Here is a 22,828-nt window from a genome sequence, read left to right as displayed (position 1 = left end):
CCTGCCTACAGCACGTGCCGCCCGCTCTCGCCGCACCGGGGCCAGCATGCCGGCCGAGGGGACTCCGGTGGCGCCAAAGGAGGGCCGCCCCGGGCGGGGCGCGCAGGCGCGCTGAGGCCTCGAGCCCCAAGGGGCGGGAGGGTGCGCGCGCTTCCTCGCGCACGCGCGCACGGAGGGGGCGACGGCCGCGGTGACGCTGCTGCGGCGGGCGGGCGGCGGCGCGTGAGGCGGGCGATTTCACGTCTGGGGAGCAGTGCCCCGGCCCCCGCTGCTCCGCCGCCGCCATGTCGGGCCGGTCGGTCCGGGCCGAGACCCGCAGCCGGGCCAAGGACGACATCAAGAAGGTGATGGCGGCCATCGAGAAAGTGCGGAAATGGTGAGGGGCCGGGGCCGGAGGTGCTGCGGGAGGCGCAGGCCAGGCCCAGAGGAGCGCCGGCCTGGCGGGCGGGGTGGGAGCCAGCCGGCCGGCGCTGGGGGAGGGGGAGCCGGAGAGGGCGGCAGGAGGGCGCAGCTCGCGTCGGCGTGAGGTCAGAGGGCGTGCTGGCCGCGACCAATCGGTGGGCCGCCCGGCTCGGGCCCGCCCACCTGCCCGCGGGCTCGCGTCGCTGGGGGGAGCTGCGGGCTTCCGGGCTCTCGTGCGCGCCGCGGCGCCGGCTGCGTCCGCGCGCCCGCCCGCCGGCCTCCGGAGCTGTCTGCGTTCTGAGCTGTCCCACGTAGTAGCTGATGGTCTCTGAGTGTCTCCCGTCGGCCGTGCCGAGCGCTCTACGTAGTAACTGGGCTGAGTTTGGGGAGAGGTTTTCGGTAAACCTACCTGCCACCGGAGCAGGCGTGGTCGTAGGAATCAACCCTGTCTTCCCCTGGCGCTGGCCCGCACCCGGAGCGCTGGGAGTCATCTTCTCTTGGTGTCATGGAGCTGTGAGTGGAGGAGTGGACCCCTACTTCGTTCGGAAACGGCTCCTGTAACGTTCATTGCCGGCGCCGGTTGTCCGCCTGTTTTGTACCAGGAACTCCGATGCGTTATCACATTAGACTTGCACAGCCGACTGTTTGCGCCAACTTCTTCGCTGCCTTTGTCTAGCCGATTACTACTACTGATTTTAAAGCCTTGGGTAGATGTTACCACCCTCCAGGAAGCCTTCCCCAAGCCCTCCCGCCCCAAGCCCTCCACCCCTTTTAGGGGCATCGTTACCTTAGGCTTGATGTGCGTTTCCCCACAAGACCAACTTCCTTATCTCTCTAAGGGCTTCCTATAGTTGGGACTCAAATATTAGTTAAATAATTAATGATTTTCCCCTCCAAATCTAATCCTCCTGGGTTTTTTGTGAAACCTTAGACTCAGCACAGCTGTCTCTTCTGGCCGGCTCTGCCCCCAGCAGCAGCCTAGGCCAGATGAGCATCCTCTCTCACCGGGACTCTGTACCAGCCTCCCGATGATCTCCCTGCTTCAGCTCTTGCTCATTCCCCAGTCCATTCATCTTGTCACACTCAGAGTGACTTCATTTTTCTCAAGTGTAAATCTTATAGCACTCCTCTGCTTAGGAAATAATGCTTCAGTGACCTCTTCTTGCTCTTAGGATAAAGACCAAAGACAATCCTTCCTGCCTCACTGACCTGGCTCAAACTGCCCTCTTTCCCAGGATGCTGGCCATGATGCTCCCATCTTTCAGTGGGAGCCACACTACTGTTCTGCTGCCTAGCATCCTTCCTCTACCCTCACCTCCCCCTTGCATAGTTAACTCGTAGTTCTGTTCAAAAGTTGCTTCCTCAAGGACACCTTTCAAGATCCCCAGTCTAAATCAGATCCCCTTCATAGAACTTTACACAATTGTATTAGGTTGAATCAAGACATTTCCTATATTTGACTTCTGTTTGTTTGTTTGTTTTTTGTGAGGAAGATCAGCCCTGAGCTAACATCCATGCTAATTCTCCTCTTTTTGCTGGGGAAGATGGGCCCTGAGCTAACATCTGTTGCCAGTCCTCCTCCTTGTTTTCCCTTTTTCTCCCCAAAGCCCCAGTAGATAGTTGTATGTCATAGTTGCACATCCTTCTAGTTGCTGTATGTGGGACACGGCCTCAGCATGGCCAGACGAGGGGTGCGTTGGTGCGCGCCTGGGATCCGAACCCGGGCCACCAGTAGCGGAGCGCACGCACTTAACTGCTAAGGCACGGGGCCGGCCCCTATATTTGACTTTTTAACCTGCAAAAATCGCACTTTGATCTGTGTCTGACTGTGAAGTGAGGAGTTTGATGTCTGATTCCAACTGGAATGCAGGCTCTGTGAGGGTAGGGACTGCGCATCTTGTTCTCTGTGTGCCCAGGGCCTAGCATAGGGTCTTGTATATTAAATATTTGTTGAATAAATGGGGAAATGGGGTGGCTTGTCCAGGAATTAATTCCAGTTTCCTGAGTCTTTAGTTCATTTTTCTTTGTGTTACATCACAGTCTCTGCATTTCCGTGAAGTCATCATTTGCTGAACAGCATCATCAATAGCAACAGTACCAGCGGTTACTTTTTTTTTGCTTTTTTATAACCTCAAATTTGGACATGAAACTTTCAGAAATCATATTTCAGGCTCCCCAACTCTGCTTGTCCATAATCTACTTCCCTTGTCTTTTCCCGGTTATGTGCCTGGGGGAAAAAACTACTCATTTTTTTAAGGCTTATCTCAAAAGTAACTTTCTCTGTGAAGTAAAACCTTAAACCAGTCTTTCCATGGCCCAGCCTTCACCTCTTCCTGAAGCCAGTGTAAGGCTCGGTTCTGTTAGCTGCAAGCGTCTTGTCCTGCTCCTGTGATTATTTTTAAATAGAATTTGATTATTTTTAAATGGAATCGTGTTTCAACCCAGAGTTCACGGGAGTCATAGGAGTTCTCCTTTCCATGGGATATCCTAGTCTTACTCTGTCTTGCAGCCTTCTCAACTTCCTTGCCACCTTCGTGTGTTACAATGGTTTCCTTACCTACCTTTTTCATTCTTATGACTCCCAAGGTAGGGACCATGTCTTATACATCCTTTATCTCCTGCAGGGCCCTGTATTATAGGGCTTTATAAGTATCAATGGAATTGAATTAATTTTTAGGAAATAAATGCTGGCCAGGTAGATACCTGAGTTTGAAACTGCTGCTACTCTGTCTTGGTGTGGTCTATGAGGAAAAGGCTTTGGTACACTGTCCATGAGGAAAGGTGGCGAGAAGAGGGCTCAGAGCCAGAGGAACTTGATAGAGAAGTCTTTCTTGAAGGGGTGATTTTGTACTGAAAGGTAAGGTATAATTTGATGGAGAGTAAGTTTAGAAGGCATTTAAGATTGAGTGATCTGCTAAGAAGTAGAAAAGCACAAGTTATGAACAGAAAATCGATTTTATTGTTTGTCAGTTCTAAGAAGTGTCTCTCTTTTAGGGAGAAAAAGTGGGTGACTGTGGGTGACACATCCCTTAGGATATTTAAGTGGGTTCCTGTGACAGACAGCAAGGAGGTAAGTGTGGAAGAAAATCAAAACAACAAAAAGGTACCGTTTCCTTTCTTTCTTTCATTGCCTTTTAATTATAATTTTATTTATTTATTTTTTCCCCCAAAGCCCCAGTAGATAGTTGTATGTCATAGCTACACATCCTTCTAGTTGCTGTATGTGGGACACGGCCTCAGCATGGCCGGAGAAGCGGTGCCTCAGTGCGAACCCGGGCTGCCAGCATCGGAGCGCGAGCACTTAACTGCTAAGCCACGGGGCTGGCCCTCATTGCCTCTTAATTATAACGGAATTTATTTCCCCAGAATTGAGTTGAAGCTACTTGAAGGCACCCTCTGTCATTGGCCCACGCAAAGCCTCTCTTACTTTATTATTTTCCCCTTTATTCCCTTTCCTTCACCCATTCCCCTTTTCTAGGGCTTGGCAAACTACAGCCCAGGCCTCCCTGCTCCCTGCAATTGTCAGTATGGTTTTATGAAACACAGCTATGCCCTTGGGTTTCCTTATTGTCTGTGGCTGCTTTTGAGTTATAATGGCAGAGTTGAGTAGTTGCCGTAAGATCTAATGGCCGGCAAAGCCTAAAATATTTATTATCTGGCCCTGTAAGAAAAAGTTTGCTGACTCCTGCCCTTATCCAATTAGCTACCCGCTGTAGTGTGTTATATGTTTTATAAGTATATATTCCTTTCTAATAATTTTATTTATTTATTTATTTTTCCACCAAAGCCCCAGTAGATAGTTGTATGTCAGCTGCACATCCTTCTAGTTGCTGTATGTGGGACGCGGCCTCAGCATGGCCGGAGAAGCGGTGCGTCGGTGCGCGCCCGGGATCCGAACCCGGGCCGCCAGCAGCGGAGCGCACGCACTTAACCACTAAGCCACGGGGCCGGCCCTATATATTCCTTTCTAATTCGTCTTCCGTCGGTTTATTTGGACACCTGTGTATTCCTGAAAAATACGTAGCATTGTTTCATAATTGTATTTTAAAAAAATTTACATCTATCTATAGCTTGTCCTATAAACCTCCATTTCTTCTCTTTTGTTCCACATTGTTTTTGAGAACTCTCCATGTTTCTGTAATTGTAAATAGAATTGTTAACCTTTGACTCTTGCATTGTATTCTTTTATCTGCAGTGACCACATTTATCTACACATTCCCTGGGTGATAAACACCCAGATTGTCTCCATTTTTTTCCCTTAACAGTTTAAAAAAATCTCAAATATAAAACACAGAAAAGTATGTAAAACATAAGGGTACAGTATAATGAATAATTATAAAGCTAATACCCTTGTAGAAACCACCCAGGTGAAAAAATTGAGCGTTGCCAACTCTCCCAGAGGCCTCTGTTGAACTCTTCTCAGCATCCCCTGCCTCCCCTCTGGAGGAAATCACTGTCCTGCTTTTGCTTTCCTTACCACTTCTCTGGTCATTTGTAAACACTTGTAACTTTATGTAAACAGTGTCATGAAGTATCTATGTTTGTGTGTCTTGCTTCTTTCGCTCAACATTACGTTTGTAAAATTCATCCAGATTGTCTTTGGAGCTATTTGTGCCTTTTCATTGCTGTATGGAATTTTATTACAGGACTATACCGTAATTGATCTTTCTGATTCTCGCACAGATGGATGTTGGGGTTTCCAGTTTGAGGTAATAGGACCAGTGGTCCTGTGAACATTCTTATTCAGTATATAGGTCAATATGTGCTTGAGTTTTCCCAGGATGTATTCCTAGGAGTGGAATTGTTGGGTCTTAGGGTATGTGTATTTTGCCCTATCCTAGCTAATGCTAAACTATTTGCAAGAGTGATTGTACCAATTTATATTTCCACCAGAAATATGAGTTCTCATTGCTCCAAGTCCTCATCAGCAGTTGGCATTGTTAGACTTACCTGTAAAGATACCTCACTGTGGTTTTAATTTGATGGCTAATTACATAATTACTAATGAGATTGAGCACGTTTTCAATATTTATTAGCCTTTTGGATTTCCTCTTTTAGGAAGTGCTTGTTTAAGTCTATTTGGTTGTAGTCTTTTTCTTATGACTTGTAGGAATTCTCTCTGTTCTGGACACAAATCCTGTATTGATTATATACTGTCCGTATCTTTTGCCATTCTGTGGCTTGGCTTTGCACTCTCTTTATGCTACCTTGAGTAACAGAAGTTTTAAATTTTAATGTAGGCAAAATAATTAATCTTTTTCTTTATAATTAGTACTTTTATTTATGTATTTATTTTTGTGAGGAAGATCAGCCCTGAGCTAACATCCATGCTAATCCTCCTCTTTTTGCTGAGGAAGACCGGCTCTGAGCTAACATCTATTGCCAATCCTCCTCCTTTTTTTCCCCAAAGCTCCAGAAGATAGTTGTACGTCATCGTTGCACATCCTTCTAGTTGCTGTATGTGGGACACGGCCTCAGCATGGCCGGAGAAGCGGTGCGTCGGTGCGCGCCCAGGATCCGAACCCGGCCCGCCAGCAGCGGAGCGTGAGCACTTAACCGTTAAGCCATGGGGCCGGCCCTCTTTATAATTAGTACTTTTAAATGTCTTGAGAAATCTTTTCCTTCTTTGAGGCCTCAAAGATATTCTTCCATATAATATTCTACAAGCTTTGTATTCTTTTCCTATTTATAACACACCTGGAGTTGATTTTTGTGTATTTTGAACTAAGGGGCCCTATTTCATTTTTTTCCACGTGGACATGCATTTGTGCCAGCATCATTTATTGAAAAGACTGTTCTTTTTCCCCTGCTCTGTAGAACCACCTTTGTCACATTTCAGGTGTCCATATATGGGTCTGTTTCTATGTGTTGCCTCCAGCTTTTGCTAGCACCAGTGACTGCTACAGACATCCCTTAAACCATTCTCCTTGAGGACTTGTGGGAGGTTTTCTCTGAGTTGGATGGCCAGGAGTGGGATTGCTCTGTTATAGGGTATACATACATAATTGTTTTTACTAAATGCTGCCAGATCTCTCTCCAGGACGGCTGCACCCGTGTAGTTAGTACACTTCTCCAGTAGTGCTGGAGAGTTCATCTCCCACATCTTCACCAGTGTTGATATTACCTAATGTCTAATTCCTAACTCCTGCCGGTCTGATGGATGTGAAGTGGTATCTCGTTTATCGTGCATTTCTCTGATTACTAGTGAGCTTGATAATTTTCTCTCTTCAGATTTCTTTTCCTATTTCCTCTTCTCTGATTTCTCATATTTTGCTCATTTTTGTAGTGTGTTTCCTGTCTTTACCTTTCTGATTTGCATGGATGCTTTGATTGATGTTGTAGATATATAAAAGGCAGGTCAGTTTTGTACATGGCAGATGTCTTTGTCTGACATGTCACCTATCTGAAGTTGTCATAATAGTGTCTTTTCATTTTTTGTGTCAGATTAATCAATTTTTTCCTTACAGTTTTTACTTTTTGAGTCTCATTTCTAAATTATTCTCCGTTCCATGGTCATAAAGAACTTCTGTATCTTCTGTTAGCTTTTCAGTTTTAACTTTCACATTTAGATCTTTAATCCATTTAGATTTCTTGTTTTTTTTTTTCAATAGTGGAAATATGGATCTAATTTTAATCTTCCTTCATACAGTGAGCCATTTCCCCTAATATTGTTTATTAAATGTAATCTGTCCTTTCTCCACTGACTTGTGATGTCATCTCTATTATATGCTGGTATTCCTATCTATATCTGTTTTTGAGCTCTCTATTCTGTTTTGTTATTATTTTATCGGTACTTGCACTGGAGTGACTTTTATTTACTATCAGTTCTTAGTATGGCTTAATGTTAAGTAGGGTGAGTTTTCTCTCTTGCTGTAGGCTTTTGGGAAGATAGCCTTTATCAAAATGAAAAGTTCCCTTTTTTTTATTTTCTAAGATTTATTAAATTTTATGAATAGATGTTGGACTTTATCCAGCTGTTTTTCCTGTGTTTACTGAAATGTTCATGTGATTTTCCTCCTCTAATCTATTATTTATTAATATAGTGAATTATATTAATAAAGTTTCTGATGTTGAACCGTTCTTTCTTTCCTAAGACAAATTCTACTTGGATATGCTTGGGTTTGGGGGGTTTCTTTTTTATACAATGTTGCATTCAATTCACAAATATTTCATTTAAGATATTTGCATCTGGTTCTTAAGTAAAATTGCTCTGTAATTTTCTTTTTTTCTTTTTTTTTTTTTTTTTGAGGAAGATTGGCCCTGCGCTAACGTCTGTTGCCAGTCTTCCTCTTTTTTTTTTTTTTTCCCTTCCCCAAAGCCCCAGTACATAGTTGTGTATCATAGTTGTAGAGTTGTAGCTCTTCTATATGGGATGCTGCCTCAGCTTGGCTTGATGAGCGGTGAGTAGGTCCGCACCCAGGATCCAAATGAGCAAACCCCGGGCCACCGAAGCGGAACGCTCGAACTTAATGGCTACGCCACTGGGCTGGCCTCTGTCATTTTCTTTTCTTCTGCTATCTTGACCTTGTTTTGGTATTAAGATTACACCAGCCTCCTAAAACAAATTAGACAATTTCCCTTCTTTTTTGATTTCTAGAACAACTTGTTTAAAATGAGACAGTTTATATATGACAAACCCACAGCTAATATCATCCTCAATGGTGAAAAACTGAAAGCTATCCCTCTAAGAACAGGAACCAGACAAGGATGCCCACTGTCCCCACTCCTCTTTAACATAGTACTGGAAGTCCTAGCCAGAGCAATCAGGCAAGAGAAAGAAATAAAAGGGATCCAAATTGGAAAGGAAGAAGTGAAACTGTCACTATTTGCAGATGACATGATTTTATATATAGAAAACCCTAAAGAATCCACCAGAATGCTAAAAGAAATTGAAGAAGACACAAAGAAATGGAAGGATATTCCATGCTCTTGGATTGGAAGAATTAACATAGTTAAGATGTCCATACTTCCTAAAGCAATCTGTAGATTCAATGCAATCCCTATCAAAGTTCCAACAACGTTTTTCACAGAAATAGAACAAAGAATCCTAAAATTTATATGGAACAACAAAAGACCCCGAATAGCTAAAGGAATCCTGAGAAAAAAGAACAAAGCTAGAGGTATCACACTCCCTGATTTCAAAATATACTACAAAGCTATAGTAACCAAAACAGCATGGTACTGGTACAAAAACAGACACACAGATCAGTGGAATAGAATCGAAAGCCCAGAAATAAACCCACACATCTATGGACAGCTAATCTTTGACAAAGGAGCCAAGAACATACAAGGGAGAAAAGAAAGTCTCTTCAACAAATGGTGTTGGGAAAACTGGATAGTCATTGGCAAAAAAATGAAAGTAGACCCTTACCTTACACCATACACAAAAATTAACTCCAAATGGATTAAAGACTTGAATGTAAGACCTGAAACTATGAAACTTCTAGAAGAAAACATAGGCAGTGCGCTCTTCGATATTGGTCTTAGCAACATATTTTCAAGCACCATGTCTGACCGGGCAAGAGAAACAATAGAAAAAATAAACAAATGGGACTACATCAAACTAAAAAGCTTCTGCACAGCAAAGGAAACCATCAACAAAACGAAAAGACAACCTAACAATTGGGAGAAGATATTTGCAAACCATACATCTGATAAGGGGTTAATCTCTAAAATATATAAAGAACTCATGCATCTCAACAACAAAAAAACTAACAACCCAATTAAAAAATGGGCAAAAGACCTGAACAGACATTTCTCCAAAGAAGATATACAGATGGCCAACAGACACATGAAAAGATGTTCAAAATCATTAACTATGAGGGAAATGCAAATCAAAACTACAATGAGATATCACCTCATGCCCGTCAGAATGGCTAATTAACAAGACAGGAAACAATGTGTTGGAGAGAGTGTGGAGAGAAGGGAACTCTCATACGCTGCTGGTGGGAGTGCAAACTGGTGCAGCCACTATGGAAAACAGTATGGAGATTCCTCAAAAAATCAAGGATAGAACTACCATATGATCCAGCTATTCCACTGCTGGGTATTTATCCAAAGAACTTGAAAACACCGATGTGTAAAGATACATGCACCCCTGTGTTCATTGCAGCGTTATTCACAATAGCCAAGACTTGGAAGCAACCTAAGTGCCCATCGAGGGACGAATGGATAAAGAAGATGTGGTATATATACACAATGGAATACTACTCAGCCATAAGAAACAATGAAATCCAGGCATTTGTGACAACATGGATGGACATTGAGGGTATAATGCCAAGTGAAATAAGTCAGAGGGAGAAGGTCAAATACCGTATGATTTCCTTCATTAAGTAGTAGATAATAACAACAATAAACAAACACATAGAGACAGAGATTGGATTGCTGGTTACCAGAGGGGTGGGGGAGAGGGAGGAGGGCAAAAGGGATAATTTGGCACGTGTGTGGTGATGGGTTGTAATTAGTATTTGGGTGGTGAACATGATGTAATCTATGCAGAAATAGAAGTATAATGATGTACACCTGAAATTTATACACTGTTGTAAACCAGTGTTACTGCAATAAACAAAAAATTTAAAAAAAATAAAATGAGACAGTTTAATAGAACTCACTTTTAGTACTTTCTGGGCCTTTGTGGGGCCGGGGTATAGTTGCTTTAATGGTGATTGATGTATTTAGGTTTTCTCTTTTTTGGTACTTACTTTGCTGTTTTATATATTTTCCAGAAATTTATCCATTTCAAATAGGCCATTTGTTCTTTAATAGAGGGCAGTGCTGGGTCTTGCCCCTTTCCCCACCTCCCGAAGAGTGTTTAGAAGTGAGGCAGGGCATTTTTTGGTTGGCCAGTGATGCTAAACTTTTGTTAGTGCGTGATTCAGGCCTGTGCAGTGAAGAGTTAATTGGCCTGTCCAAAAGGCCAGCAGCACCCCTGCTGAAGAGCACTGATCAGAGTTTCCACATGTGCTGGTGTAGAGATACTTATCAGATTCTTTTGTACTTTAAAGTCCCCATTATATTGGTAGTTATTTTGCCTTTTTCACCTTTGTTATTTGCAGTTTTTTTCCATAATATGATCCGTCTTGTTGCCTCTCCTAAAATCATCTTGTAATTTTGTTAATCTTTTGTTTGTTCTCTGTTTCATTAGTGTTTACCATTATTTCCTTTTTTTTTTTGTTTTATTGGGTTTACTCTGTTGTTTTCCTAGCTTCTTTTTTTTTTTTTTTTTTTTTTTGTGAGGAAGATCAGCCCTGAGCTAACATCCACGCTACTCCTCCTCTTTTTGCTGAGGAAGACCGGCTCTGAGCTAACATCTATTGCCAATCCTCCTCCTTTTTTTTTTTTCCCCAGAGCCCTAGTAGATAGCTGTATGTCATAGCTGCACATCCTTCTAGTTGCTGTATGTGGGATGTGGCCTCAGCATGGCCAGAGAAGCGGTGCGTCGGTGCACGCCCGGGATCTGAACCTGGGCCACCAGTAGCGGAGCGCGCGCACTTAACCGCTAAGCCACGGGGCTGGGCCCCCCTAGCTTCTTGTATTGAACAGTTAGCTCTTTTTTTTCTAGTTTTTCTTTTTTTTAAATACTTTTCACTTCTTTAGTAGTCTCCCATAAATTTTGAGAAGTATGAGTGTCAAAATGTCATTGACAATGTCATCAGCTCTAAGTTTTTCATAAGTTCCTCTTTGGTTTCCTGTTTTACCCAAAGGTTATTTAATAGAATGATTTTTAGTTTCTAGATATGTGAGGTTTTTTTAGCTATCCTTATAAAATAGGTGTTCTGATTTCATTGAATTGGTAGGATGTTAGTTCTTTGGGATTATTGGGACTTTTCTTGTGACCTGATACATGATTGATTTTTGGAACATTCACTTGTGATTAAAACAAATATACTCTCGGGGCTGGCCCCGTGGCATAGCGGTTAAGTTAAGTGCACACGCTCTGCTGCTGGCGGCCTGGGTTCAGATCCCGGGCGGGCACTGATGCACCACTTGTCAGGCCATGCTGTGGCGGCGTCCCATATAAAGTGGAGGAAGATAGTCACAGATGTTAGCCCAGGGCCAGTCTTCCTCAGCAAAAAGAGAAGGATTGGCATGGATGTTAGCTCAGGGCTGATCTTCCTCACAAATAAAATATACGTATGTACTCTCTAGGTGTGAAATGGAACAATTGAAGCATTTATTATGTTATCCAAATCTTCTATGTCTTGGCTTATTTTTTGTATGTTTGTTCTATATATTTCTGAGAGGGGTGTGTGAAATTGTTGGTTTGTTTGCTCCTTCCTGGCTGGTGAGTCAGTTGTCACTTTATGTCGTTGACTCTGTTTTTGATGTGTGTATGTTCCTGTCGTGATTGTTAGATCATCTTGACCTGTCATTCCTTTTACCAGTATATGATGTCTCTCTTTGTCCCTTATGTCTAACCCTTTTCCACTTCAAATTCTGTTTTCTGGTCTTAGAATTTCTACCTTGTTGTCTTTTGATTTATATTTGACTGATATGTCTTATAATTCTATTTGGCCCCTTTTTTCACATTCTCTGCTGATTGGGCATATTAGGATTAGGTTTAGCTGTGGGTGACAGAAAACTCAAAATAGCAGTGGTTTAAGAAAGAAGTTTATTTTGTTGTTTTTCTTAGAGGAGCACAAATATACAGTCCAGGGCCGGTGTGGTGGGTCTGCTCCAAGAGACCCAGGTTTCTTCCAACTGTCTGCTCCTTTTTTAAAAATTTTTTAGAGAGTAATGACTCTATTCATTTTACTTTATTTTTCTTTCTTTTTTTTTTTAGCGAGGAAGATTAGCTCTGAGCAAACATCCATTGCCAATCCTCCTTTTTGCTGAGGGATATTGGCCCTGGGCTAACATCTGTTCCCATCTTCCTCCACTTTATATTGGACGCCGCCACAGCGTGGCTTGGTAAGCAGTGCCTATGTCCGCGCCTGGGATCCGAAACCACAAACCCTCGGCCACTGAATTTAACCACTGTGCCACCAGGATGGCCCCCATTTTACTTTATTTTTAATTGTGGTAAAATACACCATAAAATTTACCATCTTAACCATTTTTTAAGTGTACGGTGCAGTGGTTTTAGATACATTGACATAGTTGTGCAACCGATCTCTAGAACTCTTCATCTTGCAAAACTAAAACTCTATGCTCATTAAATAACAGGTCCTCATTCTTCTGCTCCGTTTTTTCTTTTTTCTGAATCCCATCCCCTCTGCTTCGTTTTAACCTTGTATTCCAAGATCGAGCTATTCATTCAACGCATTCAGGTTCCAGGCAGCAGGAGGAGTGGAAGGACGGGCAAATGGTATTTTCATGAATTTAAGGAGTTTCCCAGAAGTCACCTCAGGACATACACACTCACTATGTGTGCTTATAGTAGCTTGTGGCATGTATCTAGTGGCCAGGAAGGTTGGGAAAATGTGACCACCTAAAAATTTTATTAGTGTAGACAAGGATTTCTGCCATAATACACTTTCTTTTTTTCTCTCTCTTCACCTCATGATGACTAGACAGATTTTCTTCTGTTGATTTGCAAGTTCTACATTCTATTTTTATTTTTCTATTGGCTACCTCTAACTTAATAAAACTTACACATATTATTTTTACCTGTCAATGTATAAAGCTTATCCAAATCTGTGTGTTTTCCCTCTGAACCTGACAACACCCATAACACATTTTAACTACCTCTGGTCTCCACCCCTCCCCTCTTCCATCCTTACACTGTCCTTACTTTTGACTGGAGTTTTAGATAAGAGTTTCGCTAGTTACAGATATATTGTGTTTTAGTCATTGCTTAATTAGACAAAGTAAACATTACTAATCATTTACTAATCCTTTGTACCTATTTATTATTGCTTTCTCTTTGATTCATTTCTCTTCTTGTTTGAATACATCCCTCAAGAGTTTTGTCAAAGGGCCGGCTCCGTGGCTTAGCGGTTAAGTGCGCGCGCTCTGATGCTGGCGGCCTGGGTTCGGATCCCGGGAGCGCCCCGAGGCACCACTTCTCCGTCCAACGTGAGGCCGAGTCCCACGTACAGCAACTAAAAGGATGTGAACCTATGACATACAACTGTCTGCTGGGGCTTTGGGGGGAAAAAAAAACTGAATAAATAAAATCTTTAAAAAAAAAAAAAAACAGTTTTGTCAAAGAGGGCTTTTGTGGGGCTGGCCCCGTGGCTTAGCGGTTAAGTGTGCGCGCTCCGCTGCTGACGGCCCGGGTTCGGATCCCGGGCGCGTACTGACTCACTGCTTCTCCGGCCATGCTGAGGCCGCGTCCCACACACAGCAACTAGAAGGACGTGCAGCTATGACATACAACTATTTACTGGGGCTTTGGGGGAAAAAATAAATAAATAAATAAATAAAAGAGGGCTTTTGTGGAGAAAACTTTCTGAAAATATCTTTTTATTTCTGAAAATATCTTTGTTTTACTTTCATGTTTAGTCATTTTACCTGTATATGAAATTCTAGGTTCAAAATTATTTTCTTTCAGCATTTTGAAACTATTACTCAACTGTTGCACTTCTGGTGTTGCTGTTGAGAAATCTGCTGTCAGTCTAATTCTTGATTCTTTATAGGTGATCCTCTTGTATTCCTGGAAACTTTTAGAATTTCTTCTCTATCTTTGATCTCCTAGAACTTCTGTAAGAGTATCCTGTGATGTTCACATCTAGCTTCTTTATTTCTTAACTTTTTTCTCATTTGTTTCATCTCTATCCTTTCCTCATGTATTCTGATTTCTCAACCTAGTTTTTGCTCATTAATCGTTTCTTCAGCTGTATCTATTTCTACTACTAAACTCACTCAGTTTTTGTTTTGAACAACTATATTATTCATACCAAATTTCCTTATTTGGTTCTTCTTTCAAAACATCTTTCCACTATCATCTTTATCTTTCTGAGAATACTTAGCATGTCTTATTTAAATTCTTCTGTCTCATTAGTCTACTTCTCATTTAGCTTGTTCTGTTTATTGTCTTTCATGGTGTTAGTTTTCCTCCAGTGTCTGGTTAGTTTTTTCTGTGCACTCATCTTTTATTGCCTTGGGACTCTGAGCTGCCTTGGCTAGTAATAGATAACTGAAGGGAGGATGTAAGCCTAAACTCTGGTTTTCCCTCCTTTAAATGATTTAGGGGATGAGGTTAGCCTCAAGGTTCAGCTTTTCCCTTTTACCCTCTCCCATCCTCCCTTGCCTCCCAGGGAATTCCCTAGTACCAATCTTACATGTGCTACCTTTATCTGGGAGCAGCCACCCTTCCTTGTCGTTGCCAAGCCCAAGGAGCTGATAGGTGAAAGTTAGGGGGGCTCTAGAGGCACCCCTTATTTTTCATGCAGCCCTGATGCCATTACCCATAAGGGCCAAAGGTCGGGCAGTTAAATCTCTTGGGTAGTGTGTATATGTGGGGGAAGGACACTGCTTGAAAGTCTCCCTCAACCTACTTCTCATATAATAACCTCCTGGCCCTTTCCTATTTCAAGTTCTCCCTGCCCAGGACTCAGCTCCCTTTGTCTCTTCCAAGGGCTTCTCACAATGTTTGTGTTGATTTCTGAGCTGGGCCCTGAGGTCCATCAGTTTATCTACCTTGCAGTGGTCTATGGTAGTGTGCCATCTTCTAAGGTACCAGCATAGACTTGTTAGATAAGGAAAAACGGAAAATGATAATCAAATTGATAAGGAAAAAAATGTGAAGGATACAAGAGAGTGGAACGCTGCTGATGGGAGAGTAAATTGGCACGAACTTTATACAAGTCAAGTGGATCGTATATGTATATTTAAAAGCTTTCAGTGATAGAGGTGTTGATTGACTAGTGGGAATCCTTTCACAATGTATTCATATATCAAATCACCATGATATACACTTTAATACACTTTAAGTATCTTACAGTTTTATTTGTCAAGTATACCTTAATAAAGCTGAGAGGGAAAGGAAAGCTTTCAAAATATTTATCCCTTTGATCTAGAAGTTTTATCTCTAGGACTTTCCTTCAGGAGAGAATCATGATGTGTGCAAGGTACATCTATGGTGTTGAACTTTACAGTATTGTTCGTTGTATTTATAAATTGCAAGCAAAATAAAGATCTTATTGTAGAGAATTGATTAAGTTATCGTGTATCTGTATCTTGTGAAGCTTTGTAACCATTATAAAAGATTGTAGAAGGTTACTCAGTGGCATAGGAAAATGTTTTTAATGTGGTGACGGGGGAAGGGGTAGCACGTTATAATACTACATCATGATCCATTTTCATACAAATATCTGTATAGGTTGTCTCTGGTTGTGTAGGTGATTTTCATTTCTTTTTCTGTATTTTTGCAATTTCCTGTAGTGCATTCCTATTTTACATGAACACAGAATCATTAAAATAAAGATAAAGGAGAGAGCAAAAAAAAATAATGATAAAGCCAAATGTTGGTGAAACTAGTACATCAAATATATTGCCATGATCCTTTTAGAGAGTAGTGAGGTACAGTGTATTTCAAGAGAAATGTTTATACTTTTTGATCTAGAAGGAATATTTTTTTGTGAATTTATCCAAATAAAATAATCCAGGAAAAAGCGGAAGTTGAGCATTGTGGCTTTATTCCTATTAACAATAAATAAGCACAATCCTAAATAAGTTAAAGCTAAATGTCCAATAGTTGATAAGTGATTGACTAACTTATGGTGTATGGAATGTTTTGCAGCTGTTAAAAATCATGTTTAGGGGCTTGCCCCATAGCGTAATGTGAGCTCAGCATGCTGGGTTCATGGGTTTGGATCCCGGGTGGGGACCTACACCTCTCATCAGCCATGCTGTGGCGGTGACCCACATACTAAATAGAGGAAGATTGGCACAGATGTTAGCTCAGGGCGAATCCTCCTCAAGTGAAAAAAAAAAGAAAAAAGAGGAAGATAGGCAACGGATGTTAGCTCAGGGTGAGTCTTCCTCAGCAAAAAAAAAAATCATGTTGGTGTAGTTTATGTAGTAAAATGGTAAAGTGTAATTACATTAAAATTATGTCTGCTTATGAAAAAATGAAAGGAAGAACCTGCATAAATGTGTACAGTTTTTTTTGCGGAGGTAGGATTGAGCATTATTAACAAAAACTAAATTGTAATACTAGTTTAATGCATGTACAATAAATAGACATGTATTTAAAGTATGAATTAGTAAATTTGAGATTACCCAGATTTAAACTTTTTGGCTGTTGGGTTGCTCTCATTTGCAAATGCTTAGATTATTTCCTTTCCCGTGGAGTTGTTTGCTGCAAGCTAGTGCTTACCTTCCCACTCTGGTTCCCCACATGTGTAACCTGCATCCTGCTTGAAGGAGATAAGGTTAGAGACAAAGGTGGACATGGGGTGATCATTTTGAATGGATGGGGTTGATTGGTCAGGCATGGAGCTGATGGGGACCCCTTCGTCCTGTCACTGCTTGCATTACATAGACAGTGACTCCTTCCTTTGTCCATCGGAGGTCCACTCTTCTTTCACTGTTTTCTTCCTGCTGCGGCACTGAAACAGAAATCTTTCTCAAATGAGTATTTTGTGTTTCTCACCTGTTGACATAGTGAAGGGTTGGATAGAGCATTCTGATCAGGGCAGAAAGCAGAAGAGTACTACAGGGAGCTCTAGTGGAAGCTATGTATCTGCCTCTCACTTTTGATGCATGATATTAGTGCTGGAGGGGTCCGGTTGACAGATAGAGACACTGAGGCTTGGGGACACCTTTTCCAGGATTCTGTTGTTCCTTGGGTCCTGGATTCTCAAACTGCTAGTGTTATTCCCGTTAGTCCTAACCCAGACCTCTGTGGTGTGTCAGATAGCACCCTTCTCCCTCTCTGTGAGTCTCCTGCTTGGCTCGGTCATATTCCTCTTTTTTTCCTTTTCTAGAAAGAAAAGTCAAAATCGAACAGTTCAGCAGCCCGGGAACCTAATGGCTTTCCCTCTGATGCCTCAGCCAATTCCTCTCTCCTTCTTGAATTCCAGGGTGAGTTGCATCCATATGTCTTCCTTGCAGGAAAATGAAAACTTAGAAGAACCCATTAATAATAAGAAGAATAGTTCTATGTATCATTTTAGTGCCTCCTGTTTTGCTGTTACCTTGCTAGGCACTTCAGATAAGTCTTCATTTAACCCTCACAATAACCCTGCAAGATAGATGATGGTATCCTCATTTTCCACTAAGGAAACTAAGATTCAGAGAGGTGAAGTTGTGGATCTAAAGTCGTGTAACTAGTGAGTGACAGACCTTATATTAGGTCCTGATTTTCTGGATCAGAAGCTCTTTTCTTTAGACTGTATATTTTATATAGTGCCTTAGAGGAGGCCACCCAAAGCTAGGACGTCTGCCTGTCCACTCTTAGCACCAGTTTTCCGCTCCTAAACCAGTCCACGGTGAACGTCCTGCCTGTGTCAGTGCTGCAGTCCTTATACTGCCTTGCACACCGACACGGCGGTTTTGGAAGCACTTGCACTTCAGTTTCTCATTTGTATCCTTACATCAGCCTGTGATATAAACCAGGCAGTTATCATCATCCCTATTTAAGGAAAGTGATGCTTGGAGAAGAAAAGTGTTTGCCTGAGCTCGTGAGTGGCGGAGCTTTATTCCTTTTGTAATAAAATGCTACTTCCACTTTAGTGTAGGAGGTAGTAGTCTTTGTAGGAAAGGGCTTACAGTTTTCTCTTCAGAACTAGCCTGGGAGCATGCAGGTGTCTCCTCTCCACCTCCCCCAGCACCCTCAGCTCAGAGTGATGTAGGAAGGAGAATACAAGGGAAAGATTCTCCGGCTGTGTGGGGAGTGTTCAAAATCATAAGGCTCTGGGAGAGGTATGGGGCTTCATTTCCTCAGTCTGGCCACCATCTCATCCTTTTCATCAGTGAACATTTAATGAACCCCTATTGTGTGCCAGGTGCTGTGTACTGCATGGGAGATTCAAGGACCAGTAAGCCACAGAGCCTGCCTGTGCAGAGTATAATGGAAGGAAACTGGTGTGTAAATTAATAAATGCAGGTGTGCACAGGAAACAACAGGAGCATAGAAGAGAGGGTGGTCATTTCCACCCAAGGGAGCCTGGGACACAGGGCTCTGCAGAGGAAGTGATGCTTGAGCTGAATGTTGGCATGTGTAGGGGCTTTTTAGGAAGCCTGGAAAGAGCATGTCGTAACAGACACCTGTGCATGCAGCACCTTTTAGGTTGGGATCCAGCTTGGCTCGAGCCAGGGGTGCGTGTGGAAGAACAGCAGGCAGAGGCTGGAGATCAGAAAGGGCTTTGTAGGTCGTGATAGGGCCATTTCATGCCTGCCCAGAGAAGCACTGGAGTTTAAAATTTATCCTTTAGGCAGCAGGGAACCATCAAAGTATTTAGAAAGATCACTGGCAGTGGTGTGAAGTACAGTTGGGAGTACATGAGACTGAGGAAGGGCAGTTAGTGGCTGTTGCAGGAGGCCAGGCCGGAGATAGTGAGGCCTGAACCAAGGCAGTAGGAGAGGAAGGAATGAACACAAGTGATGTCAGAGCAGTAGGATGGATCAGATTTGGTGACTGGCTGCTGGAAGTGAGGGAGAGGAAGGAGTTGTTGACTCCTGTGTTTTTGACTTAGGTGGTGACTTTAAGCCTTCAGATAGAGCTTCCCAGGTGGGAATCCCTTGATCCTTGAGGCAGTCAGGTGGAGCCTGGGCAGCTGAAGGGTGGCCACCATCAGACACCATGCTTCTTCAGATGGCCAAGAGTACCAGACAGATTTTACCATTTTCTACGCATCTTGTGTTGTGGGAAAGGTTGGGAGGCACAGCTATGTCCCTCCCTTCCACTGGATAGTGAGAAAATACCAGGGCCAAGCTATAATTGGTAGGTAATAAAGAAGGGATTAATAAGCGTATCCTGGCGTTCCTGAAATATAGATGTTGTATAAACTTAAAGATTCTGGCTGCATCTTGTGCTTAGAAGATATGTCGTGAAATAGAAGATGCTGAAATTAATCAACTTGAGAGTCTGTTGATATTTGCAGTGTGTAGAAGCCCCGTGAGTGCGTGCCTTCGGTTCGGGGGGCGTCTTCAGTGCTCATTGTACTCTGTTGTGTCTATGGTGGCCTCAGGAGACACCAGGCCCATGGCTCTGTACTGAGTTACCCTCAAGGAAAATGACCACCTCAGCTGTTGCCTTTGTCATGTTTGGTTTTCAGATGAAAACAGCAACCAGAGTTCTGTGTCTGACGTCTATCAACTCAAAGTGGACAGCAGCACCAACTCGAGCCCCAGCCCCCAGCAGAGCGAGTCCCTGAGCCCAGCACACACCTCTGACTTCCGCACAGATGACTCCCAACCCCCTACTCTGGGCCAAGAGATCCTCGAGGGTGAGTCTCAGTTGACCCAGGATGAGCATCTTGGGGGGGCCTTGCCTTTTGCTCTTGATGCTTCTGTTCTTTAGAGTAAGAGGTTAGAGAAGGTTCCTCAGAGTCTGGCAGCCTCAAGCCAATCGTTAACAGTTTGGGCTATTTTGAGGAATGGTTGTATTTTCCTCTTTGACAGAATAAAGGAATAAGGCAGTCTTCATATTTGATGCCTGGTATATGTCTCTCAAAAACCCTGTGAAGTGGCAGCTGTTATCTCGTTTTACAGATGAGGAGGTGGGGTCAGTGTTAGAAAGGTTAAATCGCTTGTCCAGGATCACATAGCTAGTAACTGGTAGAACTGGCTGTCTCCAGTTTCATTCCTTTTAACTTCAGAGTTCATGCTCTTTGCGTTAGATCCTACGAATTTCTTCTTATAATATGTATTGATTCTCTGGCCAATGTTGCCTCTTCCCCAAAGCGCCTCCACATAGCTCTTAGGAAAGCTCCCCAGCCTGAGGCAGAGATTCCACAGGAGTCTCCCGCCTCAGGAGGCCCCGCAGTTCTGCTGACCTTGCTGCTTTTTCAGAGCCCTCCCTGCCTGCCTCAGAAGTTGCCGATGAACCTCCCACCCTCACGAAGGAAGAACCAGTTCCACTAGAGACACAGGTAAGGAAGCACTTTGGGTCTCCCAGTTTCTAAGAAAAAAGTGAGGACTGTTGATGTGGATTGGATCTGTGGCATCAAATATGCTATAGTAGGGTGGGGAGGCAGCAAGGGAAACTGGTGTCTCCAGGTTATAAGGTAGGGAAAGAAGTTTGGTTATCTGTGAGAGGTTGGGGCTAGGCTTCTAGGTTGTAATTAGGGTGGATGGGGAGGTTTTGGTTCAGAGGGATGGCCCTATAATTCCATGCTCTGGCTGCTTCTAGATCGGTGAGGACGAGGAAGACTCAGGCGCCCCACCCCTGAAACGCTTCTGTGTGGACCAACCCGCAGTGCCGCAGACAGTGTCAGAAAGCTAGCACCATCCTGGTGCCCTTCACCTCCCGGCCCCCTGCATCTATTTATTGCATTCTGGTTCTGGCCGTGCTGTGTTGCTGGGGTAAGGGCAAGCATTGTGGTCCAGAGCCTGCACGTTAAGAGCCTTCTGGGCTGGAAGGCTGACATATGACTTGGGTGGTAGCATCATCTTCCCGTCCCTGGCACCTGTGTCTGCTTGCTCTTGGGAAGAGGAGCACTCAATGTCCTTTTTGCACCCCAAGCAGGCTGGAGATTCAGCCATCCCAAGGTTCAACTGTCACCTCCAGGTAGCAGTCTCTGCTCCAGAACCTCTGGATGGAGCTGCTGGCGCTTCTACAAGAGGAAAGAGATGTGGAAGGCACCCTCTAGAGAAGAGAGTGCCTAGGGTTACTTGAACTTGAATGGAGATTGTAGAGTCATGGACTTACCCATAGGGCTAGGGGCCCTGTAGGCTGCTGTTGGAGAATTCCTGGGTAGAGACTTTGGAGGGAAGGGAAGGGCTTTTCTGTACAAGAGGGCAGAAAAGTCCGTATCAGTTTCTTGCTGTCCTGGCACTTCTGCCCATTCCTGAGGTTATCCTGCCTCTCGTGGGCTCTCTAGCTGCTGACAGTTCTTTGTCCCCTGCTGTAACCATCCCCTTCCCCAACACACACACACGCACACATGCAACCTTCCCTGTTTTTACCCACACATTTCATTCCAGCCTCCCCTGCCTCCTGCCACAAACTCTGCCCCAGCAAGAATTTGAGGTTCTGACAACAGTACCCATCTCCCACAGTACTCCTTCAGCTCAGACTTTCTAGAAAGTTCTCTTTTCTTTGAAATCTGCATGTTTAATTGAACTTTGTGATTTTATTTTTTGTTTCAAAATTTTAAGAAAATGGAAATGGGCAACAGTGAGTGGAGACATATTTTAGCACTGAATAGAATATTTTTAAAATTAAACTATTTGAAATATGTCTTGTTGGTATCTGAGTGCTTCATTCTTGAAGGTTGTGGAGGCAGGGGCTGGGGGTGGTGGTGGCTGAGTGTTTATGAGGTCGCTGGGGTCTGGGCCCTGCCAGTTGTCTTACTACCACAGAGTGACTGTGATGAAAATGATTTGGAGACTCCCTTGGAAGTTGTCATGTAGTTCAAACTATACTTCTGTTGCTGTGTACTCTGAATGCAACCAATGGATGTGTTTTCCACAGCTCCAGGTCCTTAGGAGGCATTCATGAGTTCTTTCTTTCTTTCTTTATTTAATCTTTTATTGATATCATAATAGTTTATAACATTGTGAGATTTTAGTTGTACATTATTGTTTGTCAGTCACCATGTAAATGTGTCCCTTCACCCGTTGTGCCCAACCCCCAACCACCTTCCCCTCTGGTAACCACTAAACTGTTCTCTGTGTGTTGGTTTATCTTCCACGTATGAGTGAAATCATATGGTGTTTGTCTTTCTCTGTCTTGTGTATCTCGCTTAACAGAATACTATCCTCCAGGTCCATCCATGTTGTTGTGAATGGGATGATTTTGTCTTTTTATAGCTGAGTACTATTCCATTGTATATAACACCACATCTTTTTGTGTGTGTGTGAGGAAGACTGGCCCTGAGCTAACATCCGTGCCCATCTTCCTCCACTTTATGTGGGACGCTGCCACAGCGCGGCCTGACAAGCAGTGCGTCAGTGTGCGCCCGGGATCAGAACCGGCGAAACCCGGGCTGCCGCAGCACAGCACACGCACTTAACCGCTACGCCACGGGCCTGGCCCTGCACACCACATCTTCTTTATCCAGTCATCAGTCAATGGACACTGGGTTGCTTCCACTTCTTGGCTATAGTGAATAATGCTGCAATGAACATAGGGGTGCATGAGCCTCTCTGGATTGTTGATTTCAGGTTCGTTGGGTAGATACCCAGTAGTGGGATAGCTGCATCATAAGGTATTTCTATTTTTAATTTTTTGAGGAATTTCCATACTGTTTTCCATAGAGGCTGCACCAGTTTGCATTCCCACCAGCTGTGTATGAGGGTTCCCTTTTCTCCATAACCTCTCCAACATTTGTTGTTTTCTGTCTTGGTGATTATAGCCATTCTAATGGGTGTA

The 22,828-nt window shown here is 43.3% G+C and overlaps 1 protein-coding gene across 2 annotated transcripts; it reads left to right on the top strand.

Annotated features, from left to right (window-relative positions):
* Positions 1–184: 184 nt before the first annotated feature.
* Positions 185–21,694, top strand: BCL7B (BAF chromatin remodeling complex subunit BCL7B). Of its 2 annotated transcripts, none has more exons than XM_004442120.2 (6): positions 185–376; positions 3,397–3,472; positions 17,277–17,373; positions 19,569–19,739; positions 20,305–20,384; positions 20,645–21,694. In XM_004442120.2, the coding sequence occupies exons 1-6, from the start codon at positions 285–287 to the stop codon at positions 20,735–20,737; spliced, it is 609 nt and encodes a 202-aa protein (XP_004442177.1). In that variant the 5' UTR covers positions 185–284; the 3' UTR covers positions 20,738–21,694. The 2 variants fall into 2 exon arrangements, with proteins under 2 accessions (XP_004442177.1, XP_087273856.1); XM_087417730.1 differs by lacking the exon at positions 185–376 and adding an exon at positions 717–915.
* The last annotated feature ends 1,134 nt before the right edge of the window (positions 21,695–22,828 follow it).

The sequence above is a fragment of the Ceratotherium simum genome, chromosome 26 (genome assembly GCF_057802395.1).
Source record: "Ceratotherium simum simum isolate JZ-2026a chromosome 26, ASM5780239v1, whole genome shotgun sequence".
Lineage (NCBI taxonomy): Eukaryota > Metazoa > Chordata > Mammalia > Perissodactyla > Rhinocerotidae > Ceratotherium > Ceratotherium simum.
This window is presented reverse-complemented; position numbering and strand designations above follow the sequence as displayed.

Bases quoted from the DNA above. Each gene is read 5' to 3' on its own strand.
- BCL7B (XM_004442120.2), top strand. From the start codon at position 285: ATGTCGGGCCGGTCGGTCCGGGCCGAGACCCGCAGCCGGGCCAAGGAC. The intron at 17,374-19,568 runs GTGAGTTGCATC...TTTGGTTTTCAG, and splicing joins TCTCCTTCTTGAATTCCAGG to ATGAAAACAGCAACCAGAGT. The intron at 19,740-20,304 runs GTGAGTCTCAGT...CTGCTTTTTCAG, and splicing joins GGGCCAAGAGATCCTCGAGG to AGCCCTCCCTGCCTGCCTCA.